Here is a 17,814-nt window from a genome sequence, read left to right as displayed (position 1 = left end):
ATCCTTAAACTGAAAACTAATGTCACTAACCCTAACCATAACCCTAAAATTACTGACAGTAACAACCCTAACCGTAACCCTACCCCTACGTGCTCCTATGTTTGATCTTGAGGTTCTTGTCCTCATATCTAATATAACGGAAAAAAATCTATTCTGTTTAATATCCTCTCAAAAAAACTGTTTTAAGAAGTAACTAAAGGAAAACTTTCAGCTAATATCACATTTAATAAAAGATAACAAGGTGTGCAGACAATTGCTGTGACAGAAATGTATTGTTAATGTTTCCAATCCATGAAAGAGGCAGAGCATGGGAACAGGCAGGGTGTTGGATAGGGTGGAGCACGGGAAGTGGCGGAGTGTGGGAAAGAGGCAGAGCATGTGACGAGGAAGGGAAGAGGATGGTGCACGGGTTCAGATGAGCCCTGGGAACGCACAGAGACTGGGCATAGGTGACGTGTGGGAATGGATGGTGTGTGGGAACTGGAATGGCGTGGCAAAGAACGGGGCGTAAGTATAGGAGGGACGTGGGAATGTGTGGAGTGGAGCTGTAGTGGATTGTGGGAAATAGGTGGAGAGTGGGAAGGGGCTGGACGAAGGACAGAGCGTGGGATATAGGAAGAGTGTGGAAATTGGTGGGGCTGAGTATGGAGTGTGGGAATGGGTGGGGTGTGTGAAATAGGGGAAGTGTGGATACAGGCAGAGCATGGGAATGGATGGGGCATGGGAACGGGCAGGGTTGGGAAACAGTCTGGTCATTGGAACTCTAACATTAACCCTAACGCTAATATCGCTAACCCTAATGCTAACCCTAATATCGCTAACCCGAAGCATAAACAGAACCATAACTGTAACCCTAAAACTTATGTCACTAACCCTAACCACAACCCTAACCATAATGACCCTAACCCTAAGGACCCTAACCATAACCCTACCGCTACGTAGAAATCTTGAGGAAGCTGTAAGAACTCTTCTTTACATCATAGAACTCAAATTTATTCTATTATGAATGGGTTAAACTTCACCATACAATCCATCTATAATTTTCTTCAAGATTTTGAATATTCATTAACCAATATATGAAATATATTGTAGAGTTTAATATAAGAAAGAGGTTTTTGGTAATTGTCTAGAATTTGAGCTATTTTTTATCTTTGGTAGCTACTTTCCATTCTTTCACGCAATGAAATTGTAAGATTAAATACCGACGAATATAAATTTAGAAATTCCAAATTAAAGTTTTCCTCCACTCAATCGACCTTTCTCCCTTTTTAATGTCACCCATAATGTATTTATTTTATACGCCCTTTCTCCTATTCTCTGTAGCAGGGACATCTGGCACTATTTTGTGCAATACAGAAGGTTATGTTCTCAGTTGTTTCTTAAGTGCCACCATAGAATAAAGTAATACATTAGTAATTTTCTGTATTACTCCTCTATGACCACACCTGTCTATAACTTGACTCTTCTGTGACCGTCTCTTATATGACCAGGCATTTGTATGACCTGACCCTTCTATGACCCAGCTATTCTCTGAGTCTTCTGTGACACGACTTTCCGTGACCCAAGTCTTTTATGACTCTTCTATGACCTGACTCTTCTATGACAAAAATTATCGATGTACTGACACTTCTATGAACAGACACATCTATGACCAGACTCTTCTCTGCTCCCTCTGGGCTCCCTCGAGCTGTCCTGGGGCTCCACGGGAACCAGCTGTGAAACAGACTGAAGCCACTCCTGATGTTCCCTCCCTCAGATGGGCAGAGATACTTCTTTCCTGCAGTGTCATTTCTCCTATTACAAAAATAACGGGACATAAGAATCACTTTTCATGCTCCAAATTAGACAGGACAGCAGGAAGGTGACAGGGAATTATCTCAGTTCTCCAAACCTGGAGGATCTGTTCCATTGAGTAAATTCAGGCATTTCATCCTGGGTCTTTAGACCTGGGGCTGGAAACACATTCAGCTCTCTTTTGTCCCAGCCACGTCTCTGCTCCAAGCAGAGCCTTTGCACACGTGGGTTCCTGAACACTTGGTCCCAGGTTTCCTTATGACAGGGATGAGCTTGCCTGGTGCCACAGCTGCCAGGCTTCAGGCTCAATGGGAAGCAATGCCCTCAGCCAGGAGCACAGGCAGGAGGAGCTGGAGCTGTTCCTGTGGGAGACAGAGCTGGGATTGTCTTAGAACTCAGGACAGATGGTCTTCAAGGACAGCATCCTCCAAGATCAGCAAGGATTCAGAAGAACTCAGTATAAACTTGAAAACCATGCAAGATCCCATGATGAGTATTTGCTGCTTCAGGAACAGTTAAACAAAAAAGAAAGAAAGATACTGTAGCCACTTTGCCTCTGTCTTTCCCAGCAAGGTCTCCCAGGCCTCTGTGACTCAGGGCAGGACTCTGGAGGAGATCAACCAGTGGTGGGTGGGGATCAAGTCAGGGATCACTTGAGCAAATGCAATGCTTCCCAGTCTGTTGGACAGGAGGGGCATCATCCCAGGGAACTTAATGAGCAGGACAATGTCCCAGTGAGGCCTCTCTCCATCATCCTCCAAAGGTCATGGAGACTAAGGAAACTCCCTGACCACTGACAACACTCCCACTTGGCATGTTCTTTTCAGAAATAGTCAATGGAGGAGGGGAAATAAAGACTGTGCTCCAGACCTTGTATAGTCAAATCCCATTTCTGGATGTCTGAAAGAGAAGGAGACTGGCTTTCCTTGCTGAGATTGCATCTCACCATCCTTCCATGACCCACCACTTCCATGACTCAGCTCTTCCAAGACTCAGCACTTCTATGACTCAGATCTTCTACGACCCAGTCCTTGTATGACCTGGCTCATCTGTGACTCCTCTATGACCAGACACTTAAATGAGCTACGTTTTCTGTGATCTCACCTATGACCCAATTCTTGTATGAAATGATGCTTATATGACCTTTCCAGAGCTCGTAGGACCTGAGTCTTCTATGTCCTGACTTCTGTGAGCCTTATATAACTGGAACCTTCTACAGAACTTTTATGAGCAGAGCCTTTAAACAACTCTGCAATGACTCAATTCTTCTGTGACCCAACTCTTCTATGACCCAATACTTCTCTTAGCCTTCTATCACTTTCTATGACCTGACGACTCCAGGTCTCTTCTATAACCCAAATCTTGTGTGACCCGTCTTCTCTAAGACCCTTATATAAACGGGGAGTTCTCTGATTTGACTCTTCTGTGACTCCTGTGTTGCCCAACTAAACCCTCATGCTTCCATGACGCAACTCTTCCACAACCCCAATATACTATGACCTTTCTATTACCCAACACTTCCATGACCGTCTATGACCCAAGTCTTCTATGACTCTTCTATGACCTGACTCTTCTATGCAATAAATCACCTGTGCCCCATGACATCTACAACCAGACACATCTATCACCAGACTCTTGTATGACACAACTCTTCTGGGACCCGACCCTTCTATGAACCAACCCTACTATTAACTGACCCTCCTATGACTTGACTCCTCTATGACTCCTCTGTGACCCGATGCTTGTGTGAGAAATCTCTTCTATGACCCAACACTTCTTTAATTTGAAGTTTCTATGGCCCATGAGCCTCCTGTGACCCAAGACTTCTGTGCACCTTCTAAATCAAACAGTGGAAGGACCTGACTCTTCTGTTAACCCCATCTTTTAAGACTCCTCTATGACCCGACTCTTCTAAGACCCTGGCCTTATCTGAACCAAGCTGCCAAAGACCCAACCCAACTCATTGATCCTTCTATGACTTTCTGTGACCTGACTTCTCTATGACTCTTCTGTGACCCAGCTCCTGTAGGATTTCAATATTCTATGACCAAACCATTCTATGACCCGACATGACTACGATCTGGCACTTCTATGACCTGAGTCTTCTATAACACTTCTGTGACCCTTCACTTCAATGACTCTTCTCAGACCTGATCCTTCTCTGAAACCCTCTATCACCAAACCCTTCTAAAACCTGCATAAATCTCACACTTCTACAACTCGACACATTCATGACCCAAATATTCTATGACACATTCAAGACCGGAATCTTCTATGACCCCACATTTCTGTGAATCTTTTACAAGTGAACTCTTCCACTATTCCCCTATGACCTAAAGTGTTCTGTGTCATGATTCTGCTCACACCCAAGTTTTCTGTCATTCTATTATGAACCAATCCTTTTATGACCCAACCATTCTAGGACCCAAGTCTTCTACAACTGTACGGAGCTGTGTGAGAGCCTCGGCTCCTCCCCTAACTCTACAGCCTCCTTTTTGGAATTACATAGAATAACTGCTCCTGGACTGATATAGTGATGTGAGAATGTTCATGACACCAGCATCGTTGTAGCCAAAGCCAGATCTCCCTGCTGAGGGCCTGGGGGTCAGGGCTGAGCCTTCCTGCCTCACCAGGTAAACTCAGGCTTTTCTCAGCATCACAGCTGCCTGCACAGAGCCTCTGCCCTCCTGCAATCATGGCTTCCAATTATCAGTGCTAACGAGTCCCTAGGGAGGCTTTGACACTAACAATCCTCACTGAAACCAATTAATACTTCAAGGTACTCTGAGTTGTGTTCTTGACTTCTTGAGAGCTCTCCTCAATCTCCTTTCAGCAGCTGAGGTTGTGTACTCATCAGCAAATCCATCCTGGGTCTCATTAAAGTACAGAAAGCCTTAACAAGCTCTTTCTCTTCCTGGCATTTTCTTCAGGTCTTCAGACTTGTACATCTCCCAGGAGTCATTTACTAGAGTGGTTAAAGAGGAAGATTTCAAAATGCACTTAAGAAAACTACATTCAGTTTTATGTTTATATATCACTAATTTTCACCTCAGAGAACAGAAAACAGAAGCATCCTCCAATGGGTGTTGATGCTGAGTGTCACCTCGAGGTCTGGGCAACATGAAAAAGCATCCCTTGAGGTCTGACCCTGCATGGACAGCCTTGCTCCTCACCACATGGGACTTGCATCCCTTTTCCTTACATCCCTTTCCATTCTGACAGCTTGGGGAAATGAGATCATTATCTGTCACTTTCCTGGTGGCGCAACCCCCCCTCCTCCTCCTCCTCAGTGATTCTCCTTCACAATTAATGCAGTAACATTGTAGGAAATAAGTTTCTCTTCCCAGCTGAGGGAGGGAACATCAGGGATGTCTTCAGCCTGTTTCTCAGCAGGTTCCCCTGGAGCCCCAGGGACACCTCGAGGGGCCCCAGAGGGGGCAGAGAAAGCTCTGCCTTGGGCTGCTCCTCTGCTGCTGAGCTGGGCTGGGCTCCTGGCAGGGAGGGAGCTGGTGGCAAGTGGGCAGCGCTACAAAGAGCCAGGTCTGTCCAGGAGCAGCTCCTCTGCAAAGCCCAGCAGGGCTGAGGGCACTGCCTGCAGGCAGCAAGGGGAGAGGAGGGAGCAGAGAGAGGGGAAAGGCAGGGTGGGGTGGGAGGATACTGAGAGCTCTCTGCCAGAGGAACCCTCACAGACCTTCTCAAGGTGAGTCTCTGGCTGTAGAACAATGCAGGAGCCGTTCCTGGAGGGATCTTCTGAAGGGAGCATTTCCCATAACTCATGGTATTTGTAAATACAAATATCTCACTTTCTTTAGCGCAGAGGAGGATCACGTGAAGGACTCCACGCTGAACCATCAGAAAGACTGAACACAAGAGCTGCCTTCTGCTGATGGCTGTGGAGGTATAAAGGTGGATCTGCACCGTTGAGTTCCTCAGGGCTGTCCTTCCAAACAGGGTCCCTGTGTCCCAGTGTGCTGGGACAGAGGTTCTGCACCTTCCAAGCTCAGCACTCACCCTACCAGGGCAGTTGATCCTGGTGAGGTGGGGAGAAACTGTCAGTGGAAGGAGAAACTCACAGCAAGGCAGAATCATTCTGCTTCAAAGAGCTCTGGGTCACTCCTAGAATATTTCCAAATGGATGTCTCAAGGAGAAGGTCAAGGCAAGGATTGCTATAAAGGTAAGGATCTTCCCTATGACTGTGCTTTCTGTTTCCTTTTCCAGAGGAGTAAGGGGGGTGAGAGAAAAGCAGAAGTATAAATAGAGCACTCCGTGTTTATTCGGACCCTGAGATTCCTCGACTGCAGTTCTGAGTGAACTACTACGGTCAGTCAAGACCGTAGTAAAATGCCTTCAATAACTTCTCTGCCTATAGACAACACCAGCCTCACCTCTGCTGGACCCATCAGGTTGTTCAGCCCTTTCCACCTGCAAACAGGAACCCGCGCCCAGGCAGTGACCTGTAAACAGGCAGGTTTGTGTAAGGGAGTGCAAAGCCTCTGCCCTCAGGGCTCTGGGCTCCAAGGCTGAGCCCCCTCCTCCTCAGCCACAGCTCCAGTGCCCTCTCCAGAGCCCAGGGACTGAGGGTAACTACCCAGCAAGGTTGGTGTCTGAGAGGGGATGAGCACAGCTGGGGAAGGGGAGCATTGTCTGTGTGCCTGGCTGCCTCTGTCCTGGCCTCCCACAGCCAGACCCTCAATCTCTTTGTCCCTGTTTATCCCCTGGTCTCTGTTCTTGCCGTTGTTCTCTGGTTCTTGTTGTTGTTCTCTGGTTCTTGCTGCCAGGCTCTCTGGGGATGGGAGTTTCAGCTGCAGAGTCACCCTCTGAACCGGTTGCTCTGTTCCTGCAGTTGTGTCCATGGGAACCTGTGTCCCAGCTTTTTTTTGTCCCAGCTGTGAGACTCTGGGCAATGCAGTGAGTGGGTCTGGGGAAGGAGCTGAATGTCCCTTCAACAAATGGCATGATGAGGACATTTGGCTGTCCTTGAGTTGTCCTTCTGAGCTGTGAACTTCCCTCCCGGATGCAAAGCTATTTTATCACATCTTTGTGCTACGTGAAGGCCCCTTGAGATGAGCAGAGATGCAACTAGAGAGAAAATGCTGTTTTGTTTCTGAAATGAGCCGTGTGTGTTCTGGGCTGAAAGTGGGGGCTGAGACTTTAGGAAAGGGTGAGATATTAGGTGGTGTGAGGTGGATCCCTCTGCAGGGCTAACTCCTCGCAGCTAGCTGGCTGAGGATCTGGTCCTCCGGCACATTCAGCCAGCACCAACAGGGGTTCTTTCAGCACAGAGCTGAAAGAAGGGCTGAGAGAAACTGAAAAGCAGTGGCAAGGGTAAAGTGTGAGAAATGGCTTTGATTTTACTCAAAGAACTCCCCCCTAACTTATTACTGTAATTTTCTTTTTGTTCAGTGCCTCACATCCAGAGGCAGCAGATGTCCAATAGCAGCTCCATCACCCAGTTCCTCCTCCTGGCATTTGCAGACACATGGGAGCTGCAGCTCTTGCACTTCTGGCTCTTCCTGGGCCTCTACCTGGCTTCCCTCTTGGGCAACGGCCTTATCATCATCACGATCGTCTGTGACCACAACCTCCACACCCCCATGTATTTCTTCCTCCTCAACCTCTCCCTCCTTGACCTCGGCTCCATCTCTACTACTCTCCTCAAATCCACGGCCAATTCCCTCTGGGATACCAGAACCATCTCCCACACAGGATGTGTAGCCCAAGTCTTTCTGTTTGCCTTTTTCGTTTCAGCAGGGTATTCCCTTCTCTCCATCATGTCCTATGACCGCTACGTTGCCATCTGCAAACCCCTGCACTACGGGACCCTCCTGGGCACCAGAGCTTGTGTCCACATGGCAGCAGCTGCCTGGGGCGCTGGGTTTCTCAATGCTCTGCTGCACACAGCCAATATATTTTCCCTGTCCCTCTGCCAGGGCAATGCTGTGGAACAGTTCTTCTGTGAAATCCCACAGATCCTGAAGCTCTCCTGCTCACACTCCTACCTCAGGGAAGACAGGCTACTAGACATTAGTGCTAGCTTATTTTTTGGGTGTTTTGTTTTCATTGTGGTGTCCTATGTGCAGATCTTCAGAGCTGTGCTGAGGATCCCCTCTGAGCAGGGACAGCACAAAGCCTTTTCCACATGCCTCCCTCACCTGGCTGTGGTCTCCCTTTTTGTCAGCACTGGCATGATTGCATATCTGAAGCCTCCCTCTGTCTCTTTTCCATCCCTGGATCTGGCGGTGTCAATTCTATATGCAGTGGTGCCTCCAGCATTGAACCCCCACATCTACAGTTTGAGGAACCAGCAGCTGAAGGATGCAGTGGGGAAACTGATATCTGAGGGGTTTTCTGAAGCAATGAAGTGCTCATCACCTTTTGCATAGTCAGTGTGCAAGTCATAGCAGGCTTAGATTGGCTTCTGCATTTTTTATTGGTGTGCCTGATGTTTCGGCTGGGAAAATCTTGCCATCCTGTTTGTAATACACTGTCTTCTCCTTTCTTGCAGAACGGTGGTTTAAATGAGGAGCTGTGCTTTCTGTGTGTTTAAACAAAATAAAGGGATATTCAAAGACTTTTGTTTCCTGATGTCGTTCCTCCAAGGCTTTTCTGGAGCTGCAGGGACAGTTCCTGTGGGCATGGGTGGAGAGGAAAAGAGCCCCGGCATGGCAGCACTGCCAGGCACCAGCGCTTCATCTCCCAGGGCTGTCCTCTCTCCACTTCCACACTCTCCTCCTCACCCCTTGCCTTGCCGTAAGGCCTGAGGGCTCTGAGCTTGGTCACAGCCGTGCTGCATGGCAGTGCTGTGCCCGCAGGCAGGGACAGGCAGTGGGCACTTGTGGGACACAACAGCCTTTCCATGAAGCAAGGGGATCTCCTCAGAGCACTGCCTGAAGGCTTAGGCCTTTTCCCCAACGATTCTCTTAAGAGAATTTCCAAGTAGTTGCCCCCAGATGGAAGCCCAGGTGTACAGGTAATCATTATGGCTCTGCAGGGTTGGGACAGGCTACTACAACCATGCTTCTTGTGAGAGTCCTGAAGGAGCAGCTGGGCAGGGTCTGGTCTGTGCCCATGTGTGTTGGACACCCTGGGGAATCTGCCTCAGGGTAATCGTCCTGGAGTTGCCCCTCACAACCATCATTGCCAGCACTGGTCTCTCACCCCAGTGCAAGTGTTCCTGTCTGCTGCATCACCTTGGTCCATGACTCTGGATTTTGCTCTCAAAGGTGCCAGAGCAATCTTAGCAGTTCTGGGGTCCTTGGATAAGGCAGATGCCAACTCCATCTTCTGGAAAAGTAGGAATGAGAATTGGGAGATTACAGGCAGGTCAGGCAACCCTCAATCCTAGGAAGGGGGTGTCACATGTTCTGCAGCCATTTCCAGGCCCTCAAATAACAAGAAATGAGTTTCTGAACCAAAATGATAAGGGAAAGAAGGGCATGTTGTTTACATGGAATTCTGCAAGGCTTTGGACATGGTCTCCTGTGTGTCCTCATAGCCAGAGTCTGGGCTGAAGAAGTGACCCTGGCTGGGAAGTTGTCTGAAGGACCAAGCCCAAATGCCATCAGTGGTACAAAGTCCTTCATGCAGCCAGTGACTTGTGGCATCCCCCAGTGACCAGCGCTTGGGCCAGCACTGTCAATTGTCTTTATTACCATCCTGTACGATGTGATGGAGCACAGGTGACAGAGAATAATCTCAAATCTCCAAGCTGGACGATGTGTTCCATTGAGTGAATTCAGGCATTTCATCCTGGACATTTAGACCTGGGACTGGAAAGACACTCAGCTCTCTTCTGTCCTTGACGTGTCTCAGCTCCAACCAAAGCTTTTGCACACATGGAGTCTTGGACACTTGGTCCCATGCTTCCTCCTGGCAGGGATGACCTTGCCTGGTGCCACAGCTGCAGGGCTTCAGCCCCATGGGCAGCAATTCCCTCAGCCAGGGGCAAAGGTGAGAGCAGCTGGAGCCGTTCCTGTGGGAGACACGGGCAACATGGTCACGGAACACAAGAAAGATGGACTTCAAGGACAGCATATTCCAAGCTCACAAGGGTCCAGGCAAACTCACTCTCAACTTTAAAAGCCATTCAAGGGCCTCATGATGAGTGTTTGCTGCTTCAGGAACAGCTAAAGAAGAAATGAAGACCCTATGTAGGCACTGCTGGATTTAGGAAGAGGAGTGGTAGACAGATCTGAGATTCCCTGTGTCCTCTTTGTCTCTGTCTTCCCCAGCAAGGTCTCCCTGGCCCATGTGACTCAGGGCAGGACTCTGCAGGAGATAACCAGGAGTGACTGGCAATCAAATCAGGGATCAACTGAGCAAACACAATCCTTCCCTGTCTATCGGACAGGAGAGGGAGCATCGCAGGGAACTGAGTGAGCAGGACGGTGTCACAGTGAGGCCACTCTCCATCATTTTCTAAAGGTCATGGAGGCTGAGGATACTCCCTGACCGCTGGCACCACTCCCACATTGCGTGCGTTTTTACAAATGGCCAATGAATGAACAGGAGAGCCAAAGGTAGTTGACCAGACAATTTCCACTCAAATTGTATTTCTGGATATCTGAAAGAGAAGGGGACTGGATTTCCCTTGGGCAGATAGTGTCTCATCATCCGTCTATTACTAAACTCCTCTATGACCTGAATTATTTTTGACCCAACTCTTTTATGAGCCAACACTTCCATGACCTGACTCTACTAAGACCTCTCTATGACCCGCTCTTTCCTTTTCCTGACTAAACCCTCATACTTCTATGACTCAGCTCTTCCAAATATTTCATGACTCATCTATTACCCAAATCTTTTATGGCCTAAGACTTCTGTGACACAACGCCTCAATGAACCTTTTATGACTGAATTATTCTATTATTCCTCTATGATCCGTCTCATCTATATCCTGACTCTTCTTCGACCCATCCCTTATATGACCTGACACTTCTGTGACCTTCTCTGACTCTTGTGTGATTTGACTTGCTATGACCCAAGTCTTCTATGTGTCTTTTGCGACACAAATCATCTATGCCCTGACGCATCTCTGACCCGACTCCTCTAAAACCCAACCCCTCTATCACCCAACTGCTCTATGAACCAAACCTACAATTAACTGACCCTTCTGTGATCTGACTCCTGTATGACCTGACTCTTACATGAGCAACAAGCTGCATTTTAATGACTTCTATGACCCAAAATTCTATGACCCTTCTGTGACCTAGTGCTTCTATGACCCGATACTTCAATGATACACACTTTCTACAACCCTACTCTTCTTATGAGCTTTCTATGAACCATCTCTTCTATGAACCAACTCTCCTACGACCCCACTCTTCCACGATTCTTCTATGATGCAACTCATCTAGACTCTAAGCTTCCTATAACTCAAGCCTTCTATAAGTCAAGTCTTCTATGATCCCTTTATGGTTTCCTATGACCTGACTCCTCTATGACCGGGATAATCTATGACCCAACCATTTTATGACCTAACACTTCTATGACCTGACTCCTTGATGACCCTTCTGTGACCAAGCTCTTCTATTATCCAAATAAACTCTCACGTTTCTTTGACTCAACTCTTCTAGTAAGGGAAAATTCTGTGACCTGAGATTTCTACGAACCTTCTATGACTGAACTCTTCTATTATTCCTCTAAGGCCTGACACATCTGTAAGTCAACCCTTTTGTGAATTGTCTCTTATATAATCAGGCCCTTCCATGACTCAAGCCTTCTATGACACAACACTTCATTCCATGACCTGACTGTTGTCTGACTGTTCTATGATGGGACTTTCTATGCCCTGACTCTATGACTCTTCTGTGACCTGACACTTCTATGAACCTTCTGTGACCTGATTCTTTTATTATCTAACAGTTCTACGACTCTTCTATGACCCAACCATTCTCTGAACCAACCCTTTTGTGACCTTTCCATGATCAAACCCTCCTAAACCCCAAATACACTCACACTTCAATGACTCGACTCTTCCACGGCCCAAATATTCTATAAACCCTTTATGACCTTAATCATCTATGACCCAATTCTGATAGGAGACTTCAATGATTCAACTCTTCTGTAAACCTTCTGTGGCTGAACTCCTCTATCACTCCTCTATGATCCAACTCTTCTATCACCTGACTCTTCTCAAACAGTTTTCTGTTACAATTCTATGATCAAACCATTTTATGATACTACCCTTTTTGACCCAACTCTTCCACAACTCCATGGAGCTGTCTGAGAGCCTCAGAATCTCAGGCCTTGGTTTGGAATTATATGGAATAACTGCTCCCAGTTTTATTCAGAAATGTGATAATGTTCATGACACCAGTGTCATTGTAGCCAAAGCCAGATCTGCCTGGGGGCCTGGGGGTCAGGGCTGTGCATTTCTGATTCATCAATCAAACCCAGGCTTTTCTCAGCATCACAGCTCCCTGCACAGCGCCTTTGCCTTTCTGCAACCATGGCCTCCAATTATCGGCTCTAACAAGTCCGTGGGGACACTTTGTCTCTAACAATACTCACTGAAACCAATTAATACTTCTCCATACTCTGAGTTCTGCTTTTGACTTCTTGAGAGCTTTGCTCCATCTCCTCTCAGAAGCTGAGGTCTCATTAAAACACAGGAAGACTTAACAAGCGCTTTCTCTGCCTGGAGATTTCTTCAGGTCTTCAAGCCTTACACAGCTCCTTGGAGTCATTTCCCAGTGTGGTTAAAGAGGAAGATTTCAAAGTGGACCTAGAAAAAATTGTTTTATTTTAAAGTTTATATTTCTAATCTTTTCTTTCTTGGTGACCCCCTTCAGGTACTGGAAGGCCTCTAGAAGTTATCCCTGACGCTTTCTCTTCTCCAGGCTGAGGAATTTTCAGAAGAAGGGTAAGTTTTCTTTTAAAAAATCTCTTTTGAAAGGGCATGGCCTTGGTGGAGGCCTCTTGTGAGTGAGGATAACCAAGCGTCCTGGTGCCTGGGTCCTTCTGCTCAGGGCATTCCTTGGCTAGCTAGGTCTCTGCCCATGATGCTCCACGGAAATGTTTTTTGACTTGTGGGCTGAGCTGAAAATACTTTAATAGGTGAAAGAACAAAGAAAATAACCACCATAATCCAACCCCCAAACCAATGCAAATGCCATCACTTGCCACCTCCCTCAAACAGACTGACACCCCACCTGTCTATCACCACCGATCACCGTGAACAATAAAAATCTCCATTTCTTTCTTGTCCTGGCATACTTGTTATCACGGAGCATGGCATCTATGTTATGGGATCTCCCTCTGGTCTGCCGGGGTCAGCTCTCCTGGCTGTGTCCGCCTGACAGCTTCTTGCTTACCCCCTGATACTCACTGGGAGGGAGCGAAGTGAACAACTCTTGATGCTGTGCAAAGGAGACAATTGCTGCCCTCACTCTTCTGACACCAGGACGATGCCAAAGGACCCAGTGAGTCTCACAGTTTGAAAGGAAAGTGGAGAAACTGGAGAGGCCCTGGAGGAGGTCTGGCAGGATGGAGTTAGGGGTCCCCAGCATGAGGGGTGAGGACACACTTTGGCCTGCTGGGGAGGCTCGGGGCAACCTGCTATATGGGTCTCTACATCTTATGCTCATGGGAAAACTTAAGGAACAAGAGAGCTCTAGTAGCCTCTGTTCTAATGCCAGCTCAAAGCAGGGCCAGCTCTGAGGTCAGACTAGGCTGCTCAGTCCATGTCAGTATCTGCAGAGAGAGTTTAGACATCAACAAGGCACCAAGGCCACGATAAGAAGGATTTTGTCGTTTCATCGGCTCCATGGACACAGCTATTGGTCGGCCACGGCTCCTGTGACACCTGGGAACGTCCACATTCTTGCGCAGAGGAGTGGGATCCTTCTGCCAGTCTCCTGGCCCATCTTCAGCCCATGAGGTGCTTTAGGCTGGAAGCAGAATTTCAACTCAAGGACATGGGTACTGTCACCTTAGTTGCTCAAAGAGGTAGAGGAATCTAAGAGCATCCAGGTTAAGATCTCCATGAAAGAAAGAGAACATTTTTAAAAAAACATTGACTTCATATCATGTCAGGAGATGGCTCTGCTCTCCCCTTTCCATCATCTGCACCCTGAAACCACACCTGCTTTTCCGCCTCGCCTCTAAAACCTGATCACCTGATGGAAAGAAAGGAAGAAGAATAGTCCTAGGCCTCTGTGAATCTCTTCGGGTCTGGAATTCTGATGGCTATGATATCGTTCCATTGTTCACCTCATAAAGAGCCAAGCTGGGCAGTGACTCTGCAAGTCTGACTCAACAAGGTCCATGGTCAGGCCAGGCTGTGTCTGTGTCTGCACACCTACAGCTCAGATTAACCTGGTGTTAAAATTCATTCCTGTGTTCATTGTCTTCTGGCCCATGGACAGAGGGGTGGTTGGAGGCCCAGGAAATGCTGGCCAGGGCCATGAAGGCCCAGGAGATGCTTGTCAGGGCCATGACACTGCCCCATGGCTAGAGAGAAAGGAATGAGCCACACAGACCCCTGACCACAAATATGGTGGGATCCCATGGAGAGGAGCCAGGCTGGATCAGGGGAAACCTGTGAGGAGGAAAGAGCTGCAGAGATGTTCTTTTCTTACTGTTAACCCCCTCATCACCATCCTCCTTCTCCTCCTAGGACTTGGGTAGACAGAGAAATGGGGAGCCATGGAGCTATTTCAGTCTGGGAGAAAGTGGGAGGGGAATGAGCTTTAATATTTTGTCCTAGGTACTCCCAATCCAAACATTTCTTAACTGGCAATAAATTTTTTCGACATTCAGCAAGTCCACACGTCTTTGCCAGTGACAGTCACCGGTCACTGAATCTCCTTTGCTTTCTTTTCGCCAATGAGCTTTTCTGGTTCATTCTCTCCGTCTGTCCCACTGGTTCTGAGCAGGGAGGGAGCAGCTGGGGGTGTCTGGCTGCTGGTTAAGGTTAACCCACCACAGGACACATCAGGGCTGTCGTGCCCAGTACGAGGCTCCCAGGAACAGGAAGACCCTGCCCAGGCTGGAGTGAGTCCTGCCAAGGCCAGAAGGATGATTGGTCCTGGAGCACATCATGGACAAGGAGAGGCTGGGAGAGATGGGGTCTGAGAGACCTTTCAGGGTAAAACACAGAGCAAGGACCTGGGGCAGCTGGTGGATACCAATCCACGGACTTTCTCAGTGTTTGATGAGAAAAGGCCATGAGCCCCTGATGTGTTTGGAGCTGTGTGAGAAAGGGCTTGTCTGAGAGACCAGCAGTGGAAAGAGCCGAGGGACTGGTGTGTAAGAAATGTCATTAGGTAACGTCTTCCCTTGTTATAAATAATTGTGGTGGAGTTGGTTGTCTACTGAGCAAAGAACGACAGAGATATCGATACAGTAAAAGTCCCTGCAAAGGGTTGGGAGGTACAGCCAGATAGGGAAATAGCCTTTGTGTGGGAATCATGTGGGATGATTTTGGTGGGGCAGCTTCCCCAGGGTGCCGAGGGGAAAATTGCTGGTGGTGCCCAACCTATAATTGGGCCAAATGCCTTGATATCATTGTATATAAACTAGTATTAGTTTTATTACTAGTGCTTCGGTGTTCAAGTCCATGTTGGATGAGGCTCTAAGCACTCTGGTCCAGTGGAAAGTGTCCCGGCTTACGGAAAGGGAATTGGAACTGGCTGATCTCTAGGGTCTCTTCCAACCCAACCAATCCATGATTCTACATTGTGATTCTATGATTCTTCAACTACCACTAGTACTAAAACAATTGTGATTCTATGATTCTACAACTACCACTAGTACTAAAACAAGCCCTGGCACCAGCATGAGCATTAATGGAGGTTTTAGTGATAGGAATAGTGTGAGGTTTTATTGTGTTTCTTAAATCCAACTTTTAATTTCATCTGTCAAGACTTCTTTCCCTTTCCTGATTAAAGTTGGAGAAGGAACCACTTCCTATTGTTTGCTGCCAGATCAAGGGGCTGAACTGGGACACCTTGCGTCCCCATCTCACACACAGGGGACTCAGAGACAGACCCTCCCCATACTCACACAGCGGCTGCACAGCAGCCGTCACAGTGTCTCTGTTCTCCTGCTGCCACTCCCAGAGCTGGGGTTGGTCACCGTGCTCTGCACGAACCTGAGGTGCTCCACACCATGAGGAATGGACACGGAGACCTTGGTCCAAGGAAGCACATCACAGAGCTGCACTCAGGCAGTTTCCGGGGGACGTTGTTCTCAAGGTGAGGTGACCATGAGGATCTCTCTGTCCCAGAGGCCCCCACAGCAACCCCATGGACATCATCCCTGTCCCAGAGGTGCCCATAGCTTGTCCCTGCCTATGATCACAGCACAGCCACAATGCCTAAGAGTGACCAAGCTCAGAGCACTCAGACCTTCCACCAGCACAGGGGCTCAGAAGATCAGAGAGGCGCCAAGAGAGCAGCTCTAGACAGACCCAGTGCTGGTTCTCCCTGGCAGTACCGTTGTGCTGGGTTTCTTTTCCCCACCACTTCTGGAGGTGATCTAGCAGCTCCGCATAAATTCCTGGAGGAAGGATTATGGACAAACGAGTGACTGCAGGGGCCTTTCTTTTCTTTAAACAAGAACAGAGCACTGGTCGATGATTGCACTGTCTCTGAGTCACACAAGACAAGAAGAGACTGACACAGCAGTGGGAGGAACAATGACATTTCTCTGTGGACAACTTTACTAAAACCAAGAAAAATAAATCCCAAATGAATCTAAATAAGCTACCAAAGAAAGACCGGTTCTGCAGTGCATTACATTGCATTGCAAGGGAAACAGAGATCAAGGTGGACAGTTTGTTGCTGATTAAAAAGAGTCAGACATAAGTTTCCAGACTGAATCCTTGAGCTGCTGGTTCCTCAAGCTGTAGATGAGAGGGTTCAGTGCTGGAGGAACCACTGAGTACAGAACTGCCAGCACCAGATTCAGGGATGGAGAGGAGGAAGACTGGGGCTTCAGGTATGTAAAAAAGCCAGTACTGATAAACAGGGAGACCACGGCCAGGTGAGGGAGGCAGGTGGAAAAGGCTTTGTGCCTTCCCTGCTCAGAGGGCATCCTCAGCACAGCCCTGAAGATCTGCACATAGGACACCACAATGAAAACAAAACTGCCAAAAAATAAACAGGAACTGAACACAAGAAGCCCAAGCTCCCTGAGGTAGGAGTGTGAGCAGGAGAGCTTGAGGATCTGTGGGATTTCACAGAAGAACTGGTCCACAGCATTGCCCTGGCAGAGGGGCAGGGAAAATGTATTGGCTGTGTGCAGCAGGGCATTGAGAAACGCAGCACCCCAGGCAGCTGCTGCCATGTGGACACAAGCTCTGCTGCTCAGGAGGGTCCCATAGTGTAGGGGTTTGCAGATGGCAACGTAGCGGTCATAGGACATGACTGTGAGAAGACAATATTCTGTACCAAACAAGAAAACTACAAAGAAGACCTGGGTAGCACATCCTGCATAAGAAATGGCCTTGGTGTTCCAGAGGGAATTGGCCATGGATTTGGGGAGAGTGGTTGAGATGGAGCCCAGGTCAAGGAGGGAGAGGTTGAGGAGGAAGAAGTACATGGGGGTGTGGAGATGGTGGTCGCAGGCGATGGTGGTGATGATGAGGCCATTGCCCAGGAGGGCAGCCGGGTAGATGCCCAGGAAGAGCCAGAAGTGCAGGAGCTGCAGCTCCCATGTGTCTGCGAATGCCAGGAGGATGATCTGCGTGATGTAGCTGCTGTTGGACATCTGCTGCCTCTGGATTTGAATCACCAATCATGAAGAAAAAGACAGTCACAAGTTAGGTGTGATGTCTCTGAGCAACATTAAAGCCATTTCTCACAATGCACACTCTCCATTGCTTTTCCTTTCCAAGGGGATCATCATTCAGCTCCCTGCCTAGAGCCTTACTTGGTGCTGGCTGAATGTGCCAGAAGGAACAGGATCTCTTCCTGGGGTCTGCAAGGAGTCAGACTTTCTGTGCAGCAGGGGGTCATGGGAGTGTTGTTAAAACTGCTCCTAATGTAAGAGGGATTCTCAGCATCTGCACACCC

General features: G+C 48.1%; 3 protein-coding genes across 3 annotated transcripts in view; 1 reads left to right on the top strand and 2 right to left on the bottom strand.

Moving 5' to 3' along the window:
* LOC138732511 (scavenger receptor cysteine-rich type 1 protein M130-like) overlaps nucleotides 1-17,814 on the bottom strand; it is a 283,984-nt gene that overhangs the window by 158,476 nt on the left and 107,694 nt on the right. The window lies entirely within an intron of this gene.
* Nucleotides 7,567-8,178, top strand: LOC138732486 (olfactory receptor 14A16-like). The gene has a single exon (XM_069879093.1). It carries the CDS (start codon nucleotides 7,567-7,569, stop codon nucleotides 8,176-8,178), a length of 612 nt encoding a protein of 203 aa, XP_069735194.1.
* LOC138732552 (olfactory receptor 14A16-like) lies at nucleotides 16,586-17,509 on the bottom strand. The gene has a single exon (XM_069879171.1). The coding sequence runs from the start codon at nucleotides 17,507-17,509 to the stop codon at nucleotides 16,586-16,588; it is 924 nt and encodes a 307-aa protein (XP_069735272.1).

The sequence above is a fragment of the Phaenicophaeus curvirostris genome, chromosome 33 (genome assembly GCF_032191515.1).
Source record: "Phaenicophaeus curvirostris isolate KB17595 chromosome 33, BPBGC_Pcur_1.0, whole genome shotgun sequence".
In the NCBI taxonomy this organism is placed as follows: Eukaryota; Metazoa; Chordata; class Aves; order Cuculiformes; family Cuculidae; genus Phaenicophaeus; species Phaenicophaeus curvirostris.
Note: the sequence above shows the minus strand (reverse complement) of the source record. Positions and strands in the feature narration are given on the sequence as shown.

What these genes read in the sequence shown, in the direction of transcription:
- LOC138732552 (XM_069879171.1), bottom strand. Translation starts at nt 17,509, where the DNA reads ATGTCCAACAGCAGCTACATCACGCAGATCATCCTCCTGGCATTCGCA.
- LOC138732486 (XM_069879093.1), top strand. Translation starts at nt 7,567, where the DNA reads ATGTCCTATGACCGCTACGTTGCCATCTGCAAACCCCTGCACTACGGG.